Source organism: Pogonomyrmex barbatus, unplaced genomic scaffold (genome assembly GCF_055798465.1).
Source record: "Pogonomyrmex barbatus isolate J1 unplaced genomic scaffold, ASM5579846v1 scaffold9, whole genome shotgun sequence".
NCBI lineage: Eukaryota > Metazoa > Arthropoda > Insecta > Hymenoptera > Formicidae > Pogonomyrmex > Pogonomyrmex barbatus.
This window is the reverse complement of record NW_028297193.1, coordinates 1,676,106-1,696,503: the sequence shown is the minus strand read 5'-3', so window position 1 is coordinate 1,696,503 and position 20,398 is coordinate 1,676,106. Positions and strand designations below refer to the sequence as shown.

The following is a 20,398-nucleotide window of genomic DNA, read 5'->3' as shown; positions in this document are numbered from 1 at the left end:
GGCGCAACGTAGAGCCTGGTCCTGACCCGAATCGTCGATTGTTGTTCGGTCGTGAGCAATAAATTTGCGAGTGTGTAGAGGCAAAGCGGGAACTGTCTCCTCGACCTAGTTCGAAGCAGCGTCGATTACACGCATGGGTTATAAGCGTTTCGCGTACGGAGGCACGTTTTTTCCGAGCGCGTATTCTTTTTCACGATGCGAGCGACGAGGCGTCGCGTCGACTCGCGTCGAATTAGCAATGTTATCTTTTTCGATGTCAATGTTGTTTAAGCTTCGTCTAAGTAGGAGAAAATGGAACATAATATGTATAATCGGGCACGTACGAACGCACTTTATCTATATGAAAAATAGCAAAATAGCAAGACGGAAATTTTTATCTCTTTAATGATCATTGAAGTTTATTATGAGAATGCTTATATCATTCTGTATAATTCTTCGAAATTATTTTAATTACTTATTTCGTAATACTTGTAATATTAATATTACAGATAGAATTATCGTAAACCGGAAAATTGAAAGTTTCATTTAAAAAAGTCTCTGTTTAAGTGTACCCTTGACCGATTTAATTACATATCCCTGATCGTTATTACGTTTTATTTTCCCCTCGACTTATCTTCGTTCATTAAGACAGCAGATATCCAAATCTGTTCTCCGTAAATCGATACACATTTTAAAAATTGAGATTTGGATTTGATATGTCTTCCGATAATTTCAACGACTGTCTTATCTTTGTTCACCTTTATAAAATATTAACTCACTCCATACTCTCTTTCAACGATCCGAATAATTGAAGCCTTTCTTCAAGCTCGCTTCGCGCTTATTGTACGTAAAACTTTAATGCGATTATTGTTAAATGCTGCGGATTACTTACACGCGCTTGTAGATATCGCTACCAGATGTTCCAACTGCGTACCGTTCAACGGCTGGTTTGTGACAGAAAAAAAAGTAAACGATGTTGTTCAATCAAATAGAAAAATATTGCATTATCTTTAATAAAATTTATTGACATTTCTTTCATGTTAAGCTTTAATTTCTGTATACTTAGTGTTTTTTTTTTTTTAAAAAAACTTATTTGTTTTAAAAAAATTAATAGTAATATAAATTAATTATCCACATGAAGAATATATTACTTTTAGCAAAAGCAGATTCAATGAAAGTCAATATATTGTGATTTTTAAATATTTCCTACTTTAGTAGAGCTTCTTAGATATTTTATCATCAATTATTATATACAATATTATTAACAATATCTTAGATGTCAACAATGCGATATCAAGTTTATTAACTAGACTATATTTATTAGATAACTAACTATATTTAATCTTCATGCACAAGTCTTCAAAAATCAGTTCTCCATCAATTTTTATGTTGGAAGATGTAATTAATAAATTCAACTTCATCGTCATAAATTTGATATAATCCATACAATGCAGTACATAAAATTTATCTTCAAACAAAAACGAATAAACGTCACGTAAATTAATTTATAAAAAATATTTTATATCGGATTTATTTTATAAAACGTTAAAATTTCAATAAACTAAATAATTTTATTATTTGTTTAAAAGCGTAGAGCATCAAATGTGAGCGTTACAAATTTGAATTATTGTGAGTTTCATCTACGTTCGTATTTAAATACCAATATTCTATCTATTTAACTCTTTACTTTCGCTAAAAACATCTATATTTTTCTATGTGTCTCCTGATAAAAGACTAACATGAGAGTCTATGAAATATATCCGACTCGATGACAACTTTCAACTCGCCTTGACACTTTTCGAAGAAAACATGAAGCGAACGGTGAAACTTTATTTTGATGTTTTTTCTTGTAACTCAGATGTTCAAATCTAAGTAAAAACGTGTATGTTGACATTTTCCCGTCTCACATAAAAATCTAATTTGATAAATCATTTCCATATTCGCCTCTTTTACATACATTTTTCTAAAAGAAATGATTTTTGCATTTTTATGTAAAACCGCTGTTCTAGCATTACTCTTTATAAAGGATATAAGTTATTATTTCTAATAAATATGTAATTTATTTTAAATATTTGTATTTAACTTAATTTCTATACTTTGGCATATGTTTTTTAACGAAACACTGATTATGTCTCTCTCTCTCTCTCTCTCTCTCTCTCTCTCTCTCTCTCTCTCTCTCTCTCTCTCTCTCTCTTACTCTCTCTTTCTGTTTCACTGAACCTCAAAAAAAAAAAAAAACACGCATTAACAAGAAGATGCGTAAAACGAGACCCGACTTAACGTGCTTTACACTCGGCGGATCGAGCAAGGTGAAGTTGAAATTGGATTATTCCGGCATCGGCAGTGCCAATATTTGTTTTGCCACGGACTCGGTAGGCAGAAACGAATTAGAGGATATTGGATGAGCGCAATGATTAAACGATACTCACACGATAATGCACGTATAACATGGTAAATATTTAGTTTGCGAACCACATCCAATTCGATCGCCAAAAACGCTTTTATTAACTGCACAATGTGATCGCTATCGCTAATTGAGCGATATGACACAAATAATTTTTCGCACAATAACGCTATCATCACTGCGTGTAACAGCAAGTAAAAATAAACGCATTTAATTAAAGCATGAGAAAAAAAAAAAAAGAGAGAGAAGTTTGAAGATTTATCATCTTCAAGTTTTTATCAGGTTTACAATCAAGAGACAAACTAGTAAAGCCATTCTTGTTGCAATTCTGCCGCGTTTTTCAGCGAAAGATAGATGAATCAGAGACTCGACTGCATGTAAGTCTTTTCGATGCGACATTTCATCTGTGAACGCATTGCATCGCTCGCGCAATGAAATCGCGCGTTTGATCCGCGAGTTGTGTTCTGTGCATCGATGCTGCTTGATGAAGACATCCGCCACGTGTAAAGTAACGGCGCAAACGACACGGGCAAACAAACATCGCCCTGTAATCTCGACAATCAAAGGGGACCGATGAATGATGTCCAGGACGCAGGCTGCATTTCACGGATGATCCGCACGAACGAAGATGCCTCCCGCATCCCCTTCGTAAATGAAGCGCCTTGTAATCTCACTCGTATCAAGGCTACACTGAGGCCCACATACGTCGCGTGTGCGATGAGATTGCAGGCATTAGGATTATTTTCTTAAAAAATATTATCTCTGTGTGTCTGCCGAAGCAAAAATACGTTTCGAGCGAACGGTGTGCGGGAAGCGACGGGTTCCCAAGGAAGGCGCTACTTTGAGATATTATTTTTGAAAATAATAGAACTCCATAAAATCTCTCATTCGCGACGCATTTCACTATTTCATGTATTAAAAGTGTAAAGTGCTGCTTCAAGCTTATAGCCTGCTTCCGAAGGATTTTTAAACTAACAATATTACGTACATCGTAAGTATATTTACGCAAGTTTTCTCTTTGTCCAAACTTATTTCAACGTATAAATATATTTGGACTGGCATTTTGTATCTTCCTCGATGCGTTTGACGTAAGGTCAGCCTCAAATAATTAATTTGTCCTTCTCAACAACGTAAAATGCGTTAATGTACGTTTGTTTGTTAAAAAATATATGTCTTTCTCGCTTGCAGCGTGTTAATAGCGTATATAGTCGAGGGATGTTCATTCTCTCAGAGCGGACGGATATAGACGACCATAATCGCGTCCCGTAAATGCGAGAGAGGCACAGAGCCGCCCACGATTAAAATATTTAATGTCAAAAGGCACTTACGTGTCGTTTCACGGAATGATATCACGCGCGAGGACAGCCGGGAGGACAAAGTATTAAAGTCCGGCTTAAGAGCAAGCCGGTGGTGAGTACGCGTGCGTTGCATAATACATTTCTATCGGAGATAGAGTTTAAGGTGGGGTTCACAGGGTTTCATCGACCGTTCCCCGAGCCACGGGGTGGAGCTTAAACCAGATAACAACGTCAGCACCTTCTTTTCGCGGAGAGCTTCTTCTCTGTAAATCCCATTTTTAAATTGCTCAATTATCTGCTAATTGAAATCTACTCAGTGTATTTATTACTGCTTTTGTATCAAATCGGAATCGAATGCAAATCTTTCGATGAGATTAGCTTTGTCTTCCTTTGAGGGGAAAAATCGGTCTTGATCTTTCTTGTAAATTCATTTTACATAATTATCGAATCTACGATCTAGAAATATAATATCGCAAAGAATTAATAAAGAAGTATAAACTCATATTATTTTCAGCTATTGATTTTTATTGATTTTTTGCGTACTCCGATCTTCCGTAAAATTTGCATTTTAAAGAAAAGTGTGTGAAGCTATTTTCGATACGCAATGAGAGACTACCCTATACATTACGGTCAGCTTTTCCAAGGCTTTTGTCGATCAGAATCAGCGATACCAGAGCACTCTGCGCCCGATAAATCGCCAGTATCGTATCGACTGTCGGAAGTCCGGAGAACCAGGTCCGTTTCGAGTACGCCAGCAAACTTCGACCTTCGAGAAACTTACCCTCGTTATATTACCATCGTTTTCCTCCGATATCTTGTGATATTTTAGTTAGATAATCACGTGTAATCGCTACCTATTTGTTACATAATTAAAAAAAAAAAAAAATCAAACTATTCTTAGCATCAGTTATTAACTGCTATCCAATGATGTAATCGAATGTAATAAAATAAGAATAAAACTAAAACTAAGAATCTTAAAACTTTTAAAATAAAATAAATCTAAAGTAATAATAAATAATCTCTTTTCAAAAATGGAGCGGATAGAAAGTCGAAAGTCAAAAAATTAGGATTCTAATTTCCTAAAAGAAAATACTATTTAAATCTTTAAATATCCCATTCTAGCACTTCCGTGAAAATCTTTTAGCGGTTTAATTTCCCATTTAAAATTTCCCATAAGGATAAATGCGATTGCGTGAAGATGCATGTCTGACAACAATAAAACTGACATCCTTCGCGCTTCAGATCTAATGGAGGAAAGAATGAGAGAGAAAAAGAGAAAGAAAGAGAAACGGACAAACATACACGCATGCAGCTCCCAAGTCTTTTAACGATTATTTTATTATTGGCCCAATTACAGTATTATTGTTTCCACACGCGCGATGACGAACCGGTTAAAGCTCTGGCTTTATAACTGCTTGACTATAGTCGGGATGATTCAATCGCTGGTTGGATTTTTGCCTTCAATTCCGCTTACTTGAATTCCGCGGCGAATTAACAACGTTTTAACCCTTTAATCCCTTTAATAAGACGACTGAATTCCTCCGGTCAGTCTCATTGTAATTGTTGCTAATTGGGATGCTGTTGTAAGAACAGATAAATTTTAGTTTTTATTGACAGACTTCAAAATAAGAAGTAAAACATCAAGTAAAACTTTCTTGTCTATTTCTTAGTACACATGTAAAGTCGGACGTTAATTAAATTATAACAATTAAAGTTCCTAATTTCAGATTTCTATATTAATTTTTTAATTAAAATGTTTAAATAGCTACGTATAGTCGCGCGTTCTTAACAAAGAGCTAAGTGAATCGAGACGAGCGTATTTGTACAGAGTTTCATTTACTTGTCGCATAACAATGCAGCCTCTAATTGCAAAGTTCGTGCCAAAACTGGCGTGTCATTTAATGCGTTAACGTAGTATTTTTAAAGCATTGCTGAATAAATGCTGTCGATTTCTATCTCTTTTCACCCCTCTCTCTCTCTCTCTCTCTCTCTCTCTCATTCTTTCACCAGTCTCGCCTATTGTGTTTTGTGACGAGAATTCATGACGTATCGCCGAGAATGAATGTCAATTGACACGCGGGGTCCTCGTTCTCTTTTACAGCGTTTATCGCGTCGAAATGCGCTTCGCGTCCCGTCAGAATGAGAAGATCCGCTTCATGAATGAAAGGCTGCCGCTTTTCGTTGGGACGGGGGAATATACCGAGGAATTGCCTGTGAGATCAAACCAGTATTGTCCGCTTAAAGCAGCCCCGCGTTACGTAAGAGTCGCGCGTAACAATCGGCGACGATGACTCTTCTCGCGCGCCCGAATATTCGGATTTTCGAATCGTCACCTCGCATCCGTAATCGCGGAATGAAATATCGACAATCGATGACATAGAAATTCCACGTGCGAAAGATATACAGATCCGGAATGTAAATTAGAATCCTCTCTTTCTCTCGTATTCATAGGTCTGTTTTCGCGGATGCTGGATTTTATACGTGTTTTTTTTTCTCACACATAAGAGCGCGCATATCGCTTCCGTTGACGGAGCGAACGAGTTTAGCATAATTTTCGTGAGGATTCAAAGGCAACGTCTCTCTTTTGGCGATGCGCCAGGATGACGCGTGTTGGTTTGTATATAATATCGCGTTGACACGTCGCGTCATATGTGGAGACACGCATCTTTTACGCATCGGCACGAATCTTCCTGACATTTCTCGGTCTTGCGTGTCATGAAATAAACACCAGAAAATACAATTGCTTTCAGGATGCATCACGATCATACGTGATGACTTTTTGTATTGTATTCTTGCCAAAAAGTTTACAGTATTAAACATTTTCTTTGCTATAACTACATTTGACTACATTCGATTAAATTACTAGTTGAAATCCAGCCAGTTAATTCATTTAATTTTTATTTCAGACGAAACACTTCGATCGACAGAAGGTAAATTTATTGAATTATAAAAAAAAACGGAAATTAGAATTATCTCGTTTTTCTTTATAAAATATATTTTATATCATCTTAGTTATTATTTCTCTACAGACAAAAAATTTGTAGAAATTATTATTTTAAGGAACAAATTGAAATTCTCAGAGTTCAAGTTTAAAAACATGATTCGATATTGATAAGCAGAAACAGATGATGACGACATATTACAATGCTCGAATAAAAACAATAGATTCCGAGGGCCGAATATTCTATAATATTCTCTATACAAAAATCATCCCTCGTGTAAGTGGATAAAAAAGTTTCTAGCTAACAGTTGCATCCTGTACCTTCGGTTGCTTGATGGCGCCACGTGCTTTACGTGACATTCACGTGGCAAATTCCCATGCATGCAGGCACGTGTGCATGGATACATGTGTGTGCAACTATTTTCATTGAATGAACATTTCATGCTAAACACGGCTGACCGACACCGAGTTTTATTTACCTAATATGAAGATCGATTTCAATGTCAACGTGAGATGAGAATTGGTCACACTTTACGCCAAGTGCACAGTGAGAACACGGGTAATATATAATAGTCATAATAATAATAGTCACTATAATTTAATATCTGAATCATTAAATGTTAGATAATTAAAACATTAAGTTAGGTAATTAAAACATTAGAAAATTTGATATGACATAATTAAATGAATTAAATTACTCATAGTAATTAAGTATAATTATAATTAAAGATAATAATAAAATTCAAAAATAGGTCTTAAAAATAAGATCGATAAGTTTAATTTTTGTAATTTTTTATAAATCTACTTTTTATGCAGATATTATTTTAATTTTTAAAAAAATCATTTTAATCCTATTATTTCAATTGTAATCAACCAATTTGTAGCGCGTCTACTTCTTTTAGTTGTTGTTTCTTTCACACGTATTTAAAATAAAATTAAATAAAATTTTACGAAGGATTTAAAAAATTTGAGTTATATAAAATATGCGTTTCAATATCCAGACAAAAAAAATAAAAGCAGCTAGAGAAAGAAAGATTATAAAGCCGACACGTGGACAATTGCAGGGTGGAGCACATACAATTATCGATCACTATCACTTCTGCTTTTGTAAGAGATAGAGATGCAGCTGCACATTTCCCCTTTACGCCCTTCGAGCCAACCCTGTATTACACCCTGTCAAGACGGGGTTTCTCGTCGATCAAGTCCGGCCTTCCTGGCGTCACAAGCATTTCTCATGCAAAGGTTGCAAGTCGAAGGTCAGGTTTTTTTTTAACGAATTCGTCGCTTAACCGGTTCATGGTGGATTCACAAAATCGATTTAAAATTCACTGCTCTATATATATACGTATTTATTTGAGAAAACGCGCCACTGCAGCTGCAGCTGCAGTCACGGAACGTCGAACGACAACGGCCTTCTTTTTGTGAGTGTTTATCGCGTGCCAAATTAAACGATCTTTACGGAGAATTGGACTGACGTGAATAATACCATGCGACGTAGATAAAATGCAGATCATGCGGATATTCTAATCCTGGAGCATCGCGTTTCGACTTTCTGCATGAAGCTTCCATGATTCGGAGGATTTCTTCATTCATCATTCAGAAATCCGATTTACAGGTGTGTGCGAAATATTTACTAAATAAAAATTTCATAGTATTTTCAAGAATTTAAAAATCTCTTTCATGGAATAATTACAATATAATACATTTATAAGAAGTAGAAAATAAAATTATTGTCGCAATAAAAAAGATACGAAAATTGCAAATGTCGTTATCGTATTTGTGTTGTGACTTGTGGAATATTCACGAAAATTTCATAGAAGTTTCATGAATCATCGTTGCAGATAATCTAGCAAACAGTGGAACACTAAATATCAATATCTGTTTTAGTTATCATATATCAAATGATAAGACGTTGCGTCGGCCGGAAGAAGTTGAGCACGTATACTTTTGAGTATATTGAGCACAAATCACATATATCTTTAATACACGGTTATTTTGAATGTTAATTATTCCCTTAAAATGTTATAATAACGGAAAATGATAAAAGTGAGAAAATAATAATGACGAGATGTGTCGATATCGCAGAAATTTTAGATATTGGAAAAAAAGAATGAGATATTTTAACGAATTATTCTTCCAAAGATTTTTCCTAAAATCTTTTTCTAAAATTACTTTTACTTAAAAAAGACGGATGTATACGACAACATTTTACTCAAGTAAATCACGAAATTGAATTTCATTTGAACGATGTCAAGATTGAAATCGAAACAGTCGGAGGAACGCTTAAAATTTTTGATTGATTTTAAACGGCAGTTTGGTTTTACGACTCTGGACGCTACTGCGTATAATAATCCCGGTTATTGTCGCGATGACAATTACCGCCTGATGTGCTGGCGGCACTGCATCGATTCGCGTCAAACGATTTCGCTCGCGACGTTGACACGACGGGCGTTTATCTCATTGCAGTCCGCTGCGTTTCGCTATGTTGATTAATTTGCAAGAACGAGCCCAGTTCTCTCGATACAAATTACGTGATATAACCGATACACCGCTATCTCCTTTTGCAAAAATCCTGACGGCGCAATGATTAGAACGATAACTTGCGAAACATCCTTTGTTGATTTGGAAAAACATGCATCTCGAGATAATCGAGATATCGCGAGATGAACGCAAATGATGACCGACAAATCATTATAACAATACCGCATAATAAAATCCGCCCCTTTGGTTAATTAAATATTAATTATTCATTATGCAATTTATATGTAATTGATACAAAGGAACAATGAAGTTGAATGACATACGTCAATGAAAATGTCAGTATCACTTTGTGTGCCGATTATTAATTTATGTCGATGACCGATCCGCCAATGAAATCGAAAAGCCACGTTATTAAACAGAACGACAACGCTAAATTATCATTTATTAATACGCCTGGAACGATCACATCTTGATAAAAATAGCCGGGCTTTGCGCACGATGCCAAGGAAAATTTGAGAGTTTGAAGAAAATATGAGCCACGCGAACGGAAACTCGTTTAAGTCAATCACAGATTATTCAAAAACGCAAACGTCTTTGATAAGAATTTGTGAAATTGAAAATTTATACAATAATAATCAAACGTCCAACAATGTCGCAATATGTTGCGATTTTTTATTTTTGATTAAGTTTAAATAAAGATTCCGTAAAGTGATTATTTAATAAGCCTAATAAAGAAAAATATTCTTCAACAAATATAAATTTTTTTTTAATTGTATCAGATATTGTATAGATTTCTAGTCTTTAATATCAGAAGTCCTAACAGTTAAACAAATATCTTTTTAAATGAAACTCATTAAACATTAAGGAAAAATATACAAGATAAAAAACAATTACCAAATATCTTATTATTTCTTAATTTAAAAAAAATCCGTTTCAGAAAAAAGTTTATCATAGCAACAGAATAATAAGATAAATCAATCATGATATTAAGAAAATATAATACTCTTTTCAAAAAAAATATGAAATTTGCAATATAAAATTATATCCTTTTTTTAAAAACATTAAAAAAAACAATTCTTTTTTTATACCGATGGATTTATTTTATTATTCAGTACATAAAAATTTCAAGATAATATTACAAATTGAATATTTTATAAGATATTTCATATTTCATGAAAACTTGTCAGGATAAGATAAAATATCTCTTAAACTACGCTCGTTGTTAAAATTTTAGCGCGAATACTTTATTACTCAACATTAAATGATCCATCAATTTTCATAAAAAAATATAAAAATGTTCCATTAAAAAAATTTCAGATTACCTTAATATCTCGAAAAGACAAAACAAGTGAAATATTTTTTTTTTTAGATCCCATCGAATACAATATATTTCATATAGAAATTTTTCTTAAAATAAAAAATTATTTCGGATGGCAATTGTTATTGATTAATCATAAAATGAATTACTAAATTTATCTAATCGTGAAAGCTAAATTCATATTAATATAGAAGTAAATTTAGCTGTATCTCACTGCACACCTGACGAAAATAAATTAAAAACTAATCGCGACTTTCTCAATTCGTCGAGGAATTTGTCTTCAAAGTTTACCGTATAGAAATTGCTTATGAAACAATCCGTATTGATCGTTATTATTTCGAGCTTCTAACACGATCAGTCTTAATCTCCATCATCGACGACGATCGATCGATCGACCTTGGAACGTAAACCTCACTCGATATTACTCTTTAAGCAGTTTATCCCTGCAAGACAAAACGAATTGACTGTAAACCCTCGCCAAAATATTATAGTTTCGATGAGAAATGCAAATACGTGACGACGATAACTAACGGCTGGCGATAGGCCAACAGTTATTTCCCAACAATCAACATGTCTCAAAAATATTCTTTTAAAATGTTTTTAAAAGACTTCATGAAAGATATTTTAAAGATATTATTAAGGCTTCTTAAAAAGAAAGTTTAGTGAAATATTTTTTAATGTCTAGTTATTTATATTACTGACTGTAATTTATTGATTGAAATACGCATAGCACCAGTCTAAATAGATTATAAAAATATTTATTAGCAGTTCAAACCGAACATTCCGATATTTTTTATTACAGACAGTGTTATAACAATACAATTAAAACAAAGCTGGGCAGAAATGCATTAACACTAAGAACGCGAGAAAAAGACTGAAACTAAACTGATTCGAAATTGATATGTTAATTATTCTATACTTATATAACTTTGCTAGCGGCAAAATAAATATAAAATCAAATATTGTTAATTAAAGATTATTAGATTGTTAATTATAATTAAATATAACATTATTAAAGTACCGACTCATTGAGCAATTCTAAGTTTCGTCTCATTTCCTTCTCGTTAACGCATAATTTTACCATAAATTTCCGCATAATTTTACCATAAAAATGATTCCTAAAACAAGACGTCTCCAAGACGTTATAAATCGGGATATGATTTTAATGACGTCTTTCCAACAATTTTACAAAAATTATTATATTATTCTCTGGATGTTTACTGCAAAAGAACGTTTCATATTTATATGATGAACAAAAATAATCGATCACAATTGCTTATGCAAATGCATGAATAATGAAGCAAAGTTGATCTTAGTCATCGCGGACGTCTTCGCATCTTTTATCGCGGTTGATCGGTTTCGTTGTTATATAATTATCTATTGTCTAGCCAAATGTCTCATTCTCAAGCAATGTGCAACGATTCCTCTTGATTTTGATTAATTTTCATCGCGGCGCGATGTACTTTCAATATCGCTCGGTGATGATTCCTCAATCAATGACTATATTTGAAACTAGTCGCCCATCGATTTATACTATTTCGCAAGATTACTCCGAATATTAATAGAATTATTCACATTTGTCTTATTTAAAATTGTTAGAAAAAAAAAATCTTGTGCTATAAGAAAGATATTTCTCGAGACTCGAAGAAATAAGACTTTCTTAAGAAAGTCGGCGAAAATATTGATCTTTCCAAGCGATCTTTAGGCGCACAAAGGGATCACGCACCGCTGGGGTTTCGATTCGCGATAAAACATGCGCCGTCCCGCCGTTGCTCCGAAAGCGACGCGAAGCCAGCTGCGAACGGCGGCGGTCGCGCGCAACATGGTGGGCTGCATTTTCACGACTCGTGTGCAGAAAAACACACACGACATGTGCATGCACAGCGCGCGCGCACGAGTGTACCGAGACCCCACGCTGTCTTTCACGTAGAGCACGTGGAGAGAGTCTTCGTCCTTTCTCTTTCTTTCTTTCTTTCTTTCTTTCGCGAAACGCGAACATGCACACACACGTACACGCGCATATATTCACGCGGAATATCAACGGATGACGATTACATTGTAATACTCACCGTAATCATGTACCGGCGACCGTCGGCTGTAGCTCGCGGCGTTGCTCGCCGGCGTCACCCGGAATCTCTCCATGCCTCTCCTTGCTGCGTGCACCGTTTGTCACTTCACCTCCTGGAGACGACGGAGAATACGCGGGGCGACACACGGACGACGACACTCGATGCAAACGAATCGGCACGTTCTCGCGCGCACGACCACTCGCGTGCGCATTTCCCACTCGCTAACGTGAGATTACGGGACGCTACTGTGCGATGTGCGCGCGACCGGCGGGACGCCGCGACCGGCTCGGCGTTATCTTCACGCGAGACAGCGCGGAGTGGGGGTAAGGGCAGTGACTGGAGAAGGAGGGACGATCACGAACGAGCGAGAGGGAGGGGGATGGCGAGTTACCGAAAGGGGAAAGTCTGTTGTCCCGGGGAAAGAACGTAGATCTGTTTGTTTACTCGCACTCCCTGCAAATTCATGTACTTCACATCGAAACTAAATGTATTCAGATATATAGTTGGAGAAAAAAAGAACGATGAATGAGTGCAAAAAGTAAACAAACGGGCCTGCAAAGAGAAAAAGTATAGGGAAACGAGAGCAAGAAAGGGAAGAGAAAAATATGATAAAAAAAAAAGTATCGATCGTTTAGTTTAGAAAGAGAATGCAAAATAAAGGGTAAAAAAAAACCAAATAAATGTATATTATTTCATGTTCACGACGGACAATGTAATGGAATAAGAAAATCTTACCTTATGAGGATGAGATTGCAAAAACGTAAAAGGAGATAGAAAGGCGCGGGTGATGGTAATTAAGTCAACGATGAGGAACGTGATGGGCGAAATGAACAAGCGTAACTGCGAAAGAAAACAGAGGGGCAAGACGAGCCGTGCACGCGATCGAAGTGAAAGAGACAGGACTGACTCGGCAGGCGAACGGGGGGAGCGGGCATCGAGTTGGCGACAAAGAGAATTGTTCGCGACGATGTGTCCTCTTGCAATCCACGCGCGCCCGCGATGTCGGCGTCGGCTCGCCCTCTCGCGGGTCCCTGAACCACCCACCGCGAGCGTAGGTGCGCAGTGACGTAACTAGCAAGTTCATGACTGCGTATCACGCGTTGCTGAAGGCGTATGCGTGCAGCCGACGCGTGATCACGGAATTATGCGACGCGTGCCGACGCGACGTCTTCGTTACGCGAAATCGATCTCGCTCTTGCATTCTCCTTTTCCCGCTGCCCTCGGAATGACGCGATCATTTGCCGGAAAAATCTCTCTTTTATCCTTCCTGGAAAAATTACTTTCGCATTCGCATCGAAGATTCCTTGCGTAAAAAAAACGTTATCGATTACGCGAATGCTTGTCATACTGCTGACTTCTGATTCGAACTTGTCTCGAATTCAGAACTGGAGTTCTCGGTGCGATTGTCGGCGAATTGTCAATGCGAGATCTCGCGGAAATTTTTTATTTTTCCTTTCCGAAGGTTTTCTCGACACCTGTCTACGCGAAGAGATAAAAATCTAGGACCGCGCGATCGCGGTCGAGAAGCGAATCGAGGGGAAGGCAAGATTTTATTTTTACCGACTCGCATCATCCCGCTCGGCGCGTCTGTCATTGTGCATGACGGCGTTTTATCATCTCTCGCATTCCACAACGATTTCACGGAAGGGCGCGAGCCAGTCGGCGCGTCGGAGACGCGCAAGCGGGCACGGCGCGAGAGCGCGCGCGATACTCTTTTCCTTTTGTTTCCTTTCCCTTCTTCATTTTTTTTTCTCTTCCACTACAAGTCGCAAACCCGCAGGAACGCGCGAGCGGCGTTTCTCCGTCTCTCTTTCACCATTCCTCTCTCCCTGTCTCCCGGCGTTTCGAGCGCGAAACAGCTGATAGCCGTCCCTTTAATCGCGTCGTCGAGGTGAGTCGCTGGCGACCGCCGGAAGGATCCCGTCTCGTCTACGTCGTCGCACGATCGGCGCAGGTGAGTACCCTGCCATCGCGTGTTCCGAGGAACGTCGGATGCCGGTGCGTCGAGGCACCTTTGTAGGTTAGGAAGGGTTTTCCCGGTCGCCCGCAAAGCGGGCGGCGTACGTACGAACGAGCGCACATAGACGGTCGCCATCTTCGAAACGCGAGGTCGATTTTCGTGCGAAATTTGCCTGGGTCCTGCCCCCCACGGAACTTCGTTCTCGACATCGCGGACGTATTTATGACTTCGTCGCGAGGACGAGGACGAGGACGAGGACGAGAACGAGAATCTCACATCCGAGTGAAATTCGAAACAAAATTCGGATCGAAAATCTCCCTTTCTCTTTCTCTCCGTCTCCTTCTTCCCTCTTTCTCTCTCGCTCCCTTTGCGACGAAACTTAACTCGCCGGAAATCTCGCGATCGCAAGGTATTTTTCTATCGTTCGTCGTATCGGTGATTCATCTCGCCGAAGATCAGGTAATCGTTTCCTCAGAGACAGCGACAATTCGCTGGGGGACAGGGGATTCCTTCCGCGTGCACGTTCCATCCATGAGATTCAAGTTAGGAGACGACGCGATAGAACGCTCGGTCATCCGAATAACGCGCGCGATGCGCCGCCATGACGGTTCACGCTGCGCCGCGACGCGGCGCGGCGCGGCGTTCCGACCGAACGGTGGGGAACGGCGGAACGGCAGGACGACGGGTATCGGACGTGACATCATCAATGGCCGCCACCGTGTTGTCTGTGTACGCAACCGAGCGCGGCACTCTCGCAGGCCGTTGCGAAAGCTCACCCAAGGGACGCCGATAGTTTGTTTCTCGCCCGGAGCTGTGGTCGAACGCGCGAGACATGGGCTCGAAGAAGCACAAAAAGCACAAGCGCGAGAGGCACGAAGGTGAGAAGCGGACGGGTAAACCGCGCGTGGCTCTCGTACACCCGCGTCCTGGTCGACGGTTCGCGCGGACGGTTCTTGCTCTATTCTGTGCTCGTCGCTTCGAGACTTCCTCCTTTCTACCCTTGTTACGCTCGCTCGGCTCTGTCAATTGTCGTCTTACGAAATTGTCGATCGTTCTCGACGGAATGAATGACTGGTAACGTTAACGCAATGTCAAATCAAACTTCTGTCAAAATGATTTGTCCTCTTGACGAGGAAGCTCGTTTCATAGAGCAATCTCCTCGGATTTAGATTTGTAAAGATGTAACGGATTAGACTTGTGAGAATGTAATAGATTAGATTTGTAAGAATGTATGTCATCTATGCGGCATCATTACATCGCACCAAACTGTGTACTTATGTGTCAATCATAAAGAATTAAAAAGGATTCGAATGAAAAGTGAGGATGCCTCGGGAGCGAAGGGTGTTTCACATCCCGGTTTGCAGAACCGGTCTACGCACATTGTAATTTTCATTGGGATCCTTCTCATACTCATAGTTTAATGATGCACAGGAATTTTGACTTCGTTTTCACCACGGACAAACTGAGAGTGAGGTTGGAGTAGAAGTGAGGTGGATTCGAAAGTATAAACCGAGCATTCCACAGCAACAGGCGCGACGTGGAAGTAAGTGACGAGTAACAACGGACATGGACTGGTTGCACGACAGAAGCTAGCTGTGCTTCGAAAATTTATCAAACGCCCCCCCGCCTCTGCCCCCAAACCCTTTCATTTTTTTGTCTGTCGAATCCGTTGAAGTGCAACAAGATTTTGCGCTAAGTCGTCCTCCTTTGCTACAACTGAATAGTATGCCTAAAGCGCTGGACACACTTCAGACAGTCTCACACACACAGACAAACCTGTTGCACTTCAATCATGTAACTCCTTTGGCTGTTATGTACCATGGCAGTGAAAGCCACATATGCTTTGCTTTACCTCTTAGTGAGGTATTTTCAATTTTAATGATTGCTCTCCCTGATTATTCCCGCCGATTATTCGATTTGATATAACTGATGGAAATTATTTTATACATTAAGATTTGTTTGATTTAAGTCGAGCTACTTCCATCTCGCTTCCAGTTTGTTGAATGTGAAAACAAGGTCACGCTATCCTGTTAATAAAATCATTAATTTATATTATCGATATTACATTATCGATATAATTCCTATCCACCTGTCATTTTAATGTCCTGTAGATTTTACATACATATATTTTTTCACAATATGCACTACCTTTTTTTCGGTATCATCGTGTCACACATTGCAACATTTCTGATGTCATATATATTTTTTGTGTTATATTCTTATCCTGCATAATCTTTACGCAAGATTGCATGTGGCACATTTACAACAGATCATATGTATGGCTTCTAGAACAACAATTTTAGTATGCTGCTTAAAAAGAAATAACAGATTATTTCACAAACGATAACTAATTGTATATTTCTTTCTTCTTTTTCTTTTTTGGCAGAGGGCCAGTACACAACGACGGACAAGCCGCCTAGTTTGAAGTTAATCTTAAAGGTCGGAGGTAATACTGGAACACCCGAGCACGGCAGCGAGTCGCCGAATCAAGCCACGATGCTGTCGCAGCATTATCAACAGCAATTGGGTCTTAATTATTCTGTCAGTCAGGGGGACGCAGAATATGACAGATATGTTGGTCACAAAAAACTCAAGAAGAAGAAGAAAAAGAAAGATAAACGACACAAACATCATCATAAAGATAAGAAGAGACGGAGAGAGGAATCGAGTCAAGAATCGGTTGGTGACGCCGATGAAAACCTGATCGAGCCTGTACCTAAGAAAGCTTGTACCAATCACAACCAGCTGTTGCCGCCTAGACCATCATCCAGTGGCGAATTAAGGGTCGGCGTTAGTAATATAAGCTCTCTATCGCCGCATCGCGAGCCCAGGACGTGCGTCCTCAGAAAAATAGCAGAACGTACGCCTCTTCAGAGGTTACTGGAGCATCTGTTGAGATCAATGGAGAAGCGGGATCCACAGCAATTTTTCGCCTGGCCAGTCACAGACAGTATTGCGCCCGGTTATTCTCAGATAATCACGAATCCGATGGATTTCAGCACGATAAAGCAAAAAATAGACGACAACAACTATCAGAATTTACAAGAATTCGTAGACGATTTCAAACTTATGTGTGACAATGCTATGACGTATAATCATCCCGATACTATTTATTACAAAGCGGCGAAAAAATTGCTACATGTTGGTCTGAAGATGGTCACTCCGGAGAAATTGCGACAGCTTAGACCAGTTCTAATGTACATGAATGATATCACGAAAGAAGAGCTCGGATTTGAATTGGGCATCGAGGATCTCAACAATCCGGATGCTCCTGTGACAGAGGAACAGATCGAGCGAGAACGCGAGCAGGAGGAACGTAATGAAGAAGCAGAAGAGCTCAGGAAAGAGAACCAGAGAAAAATGAGACTGGCTAGTTTAGGCAAATTTGAGGCAATACCAGATGATATGACGCCAGAGGAAATATTGAAGCAAGCTAGAGGAGCGGCCAAAGCGGCAGCGGAGAAACTCAGTTTGAAGAGAGTCAACTCGAAGATGGGTTTCTTGCGACAGAAGAAAGACGGCACTACCAGCTTACAGATTATTGTGCCCGGAGATGGAATTATTCCCGGGACCAATCAAAGACCCGTGTCGCTAGGACAACTTATAGGCAAATTGAATCATGGCACTGGAGCATTAGCAGGATTCCGCGAGGATCGAAGGAATATGTCCAAACCAGTGAAACCTTTGTACTATGGCGCATTTGGTTCATATGCACCGAGCTATGACTCGACGTTCGCGAATCTCACCAAGGAAGAAACCGACCTAGTCTATCAGACTTACGGCGACGAGACTGCCGTGCAATACGCTGAATCTATTCTAGATTTTGCAAAGGACTGTGATTACACATTGACTATGGTCGACGATCTGTTGGACATTCTTACAGGCGGCGATCATAGAAAGACAAAGAAATTCCTCGAAGAAAAGCGAAGACTGAAAGAAGAGGAGGAAAAGATCAAGCATTTGCTAGAGAAGCCTATGCAAGACGTGAATCGTAACATTCCGTCATTGGATAAAGTCAAAGTTGATATCGAGCAGTTAAAGACACTGTCGGATCTTGGTATCGATATAAATTTCTTAGAGAATTTAGGTAAATATATAAATAATCATGAAAATAAATGATTTTTATATATAGAGAGAAAACATTGTTTTAAATAAATATGAATAATACATGCAGATAGTTCATATTTTAAATTTCGCAATTTAAATCTATTTTTTTATATTATCTTATTCTCCTGTTTTAAAATAAATTGAAAATGCATTTCGTTCAATAAAGCCTTCAATTGTAATTTAATAACTTTAATGTCTACTGTTCTTCCACGTTATTTAATTACATATATATCTTTTTGTTTACAGAAGAAGATTTTAAGTATAGCGAGGAACGCGTCGCTCTACAAAACCGCCTTGATGACACATCGCAAATGCTAGGTCGATTAAAACAGATCCAACATGAGCGTTTGTCAGCACCACCACCGGCCCATTTGTCTAACGTTCCTAAGGCAGCAGACGCCGAAGTGATGTTAGCCGATAAGATCACCGATAATCTCACTGATATAGCAAAGAAACTGCCACCGTCGGGGATCGCGCCGGTAGACGGATTGCGTAGAGCGATGGGCATAGCGCCCTTGGGCGGACCGGAACCCATGGAAGTCGAGCCGATTACGCACAACCCCACCATAGTCGCTGACAGTTCGTTACTGCCGCCAAATCCGAATAATGGTAATCAGGTATTATCAAACCTGTTGCCGACCCCCTCGCCAATTCAAAACGCGAATCTGCTGAGTCCGACTGGCCAGCAAAATCAAAATATCAGTATTGTGGGTGCGAATCAGCCGCCACCGCCGATTCAGATGCAGATCGGCATGACTCACAGCAGTCAAACGCCACCGTCGCTATTGAGCGCGTCGGAACCGTCTGGCGTGGCCGATCTCGAGTCCGAGCTGCGCGAGTTCCTAGAGAGCGATCCTACGCTGGGGCACTCGCCTCTCCATGACGATAAAACTCTAGAGGACATCCTATCTGAATCTTAGTGCGCATGCGATAATGTGTGAATGTTCCGTAATATAATTTATAAATAGAAATAAATTATAAATATTATAATATACTTCTGTACATTTTATTATTGATACGCTACTTTCGCATATACGATTAATAAATTAGTTGACATAATCCTATGTCTGATTTTAATTACATGCTTTACTTCATTTCATTCTTTCTATTTCATTTTCCCCAAGAATGTGAAAAAAGATCTGTTAGGATGCGAATATTAAAAAGAATTTATTAAATAGAACGAATATTAACGTGTCACATATATTTCTTAATTTGGAGATTAAAAGAAAGGCATTTAACTAGGAAACAATTTTTTGTAATTTTTTTATATAGTTTTATAGAAGAATAAATTTACTTTTTATTTTTACAGACTCGTATCTGTTATTCCGTGCACAATAGCTCATTTGTTACGCAATGTTCGTAATGCTGGAATGTAATTTACATATATCGATACTCGATACGGCGTGCTGTATTATCAGAACACAATATCGGTCCCGTATGCAATATGTAACGAAAGGTACATAAAGGAAATGTACAAAGATACTATCGATTACTGATAAGTACAGTCGCTATCGCTGTATTTTGTGTTCCAAAGCGTAATGAGAAGACGAGCCGCTACCACGATGAGTTTTGTTTGTAGTCGAAAATGAAATCAATCACGGCATGCTCGATGAAATAGATAATGCTAAATACGTTATATATCATACGTTATATATCGGTAACTAAATACTCATACTCTCCGTGAATGTTCTGAGTTTCAAGGAGATTAATGTGCGATACGATTCACGAAACTCCAAGTTGAAGCTTCGAAATTAAGCTGGAATTATAGAACCTCCAAGTGCTTTCACGAGGATCCAAAGGATTATAATTTAAGATACAATTTTAAATTTTCATTTATTTCC

At 38.6% G+C, this 20,398-nt stretch overlaps 2 protein-coding genes across 5 annotated transcripts in view; one reads left to right on the top strand and one right to left on the bottom strand.

The window, feature by feature from the left end:
- The window catches only part of kcc (solute carrier family 12 member kcc), a 74,012-nt gene extending 61,264 nt beyond the window's left edge, over positions 1-12,748 (bottom strand). Inside the window, exon 1 of the mRNA XM_089084730.1 lies at positions 12,491-12,748. Within this exon, the coding sequence (XP_088940856.1) occupies positions 12,491-12,563 (73 nt within the window). The 5' untranslated portion in view covers positions 12,564-12,748. The remainder of the gene's footprint in view (positions 1-12,490) is intronic.
- A 1,394-nt stretch (positions 12,749-14,142) lies between these two features.
- Positions 14,143-19,634, top strand: Brd7-9 (Bromodomain containing 7/9). 4 transcript variants are annotated; one of them, XM_011641398.3, is made up of 4 exons: positions 14,143-14,444; positions 15,882-15,993; positions 16,837-18,537; positions 18,804-19,634. In XM_011641398.3, the coding sequence occupies exons 3-4, from the start codon at positions 16,947-16,949 to the stop codon at positions 19,475-19,477; spliced, it is 2,265 nt and encodes a 754-aa protein (XP_011639700.2). In that variant the 5' UTR covers positions 14,143-14,444; positions 15,882-15,993; positions 16,837-16,946; the 3' UTR covers positions 19,478-19,634. The 4 variants fall into 4 exon arrangements, with proteins under 4 accessions (XP_011639700.2, XP_011639701.2, XP_011639698.2 ...); XM_011641397.3 differs by lacking the exon at positions 14,143-14,444 and adding an exon at positions 14,966-15,328; XM_011641399.3 differs by lacking the exon at positions 15,882-15,993.
- The last annotated feature ends 764 nt before the right edge of the window (positions 19,635-20,398 follow it).

What these genes read in the sequence shown, in the direction of transcription:
- Brd7-9 (XM_011641396.3), top strand. Translation starts at nt 15,283, where the DNA reads ATGGGCTCGAAGAAGCACAAAAAGCACAAGCGCGAGAGGCACGAAG. An exon ending in CAAGCGCGAGAGGCACGAAG is followed by an intron (nt 15,329 to 16,836) that starts GTGAGAAGCGGA and finishes CTTTTTTGGCAG; the next exon opens with AGGGCCAGTACACAACGACG. An exon ending in AAATTTCTTAGAGAATTTAG is followed by an intron (nt 18,538 to 18,803) that starts GTAAATATATAA and finishes TTTTGTTTACAG; the next exon opens with AAGAAGATTTTAAGTATAGC.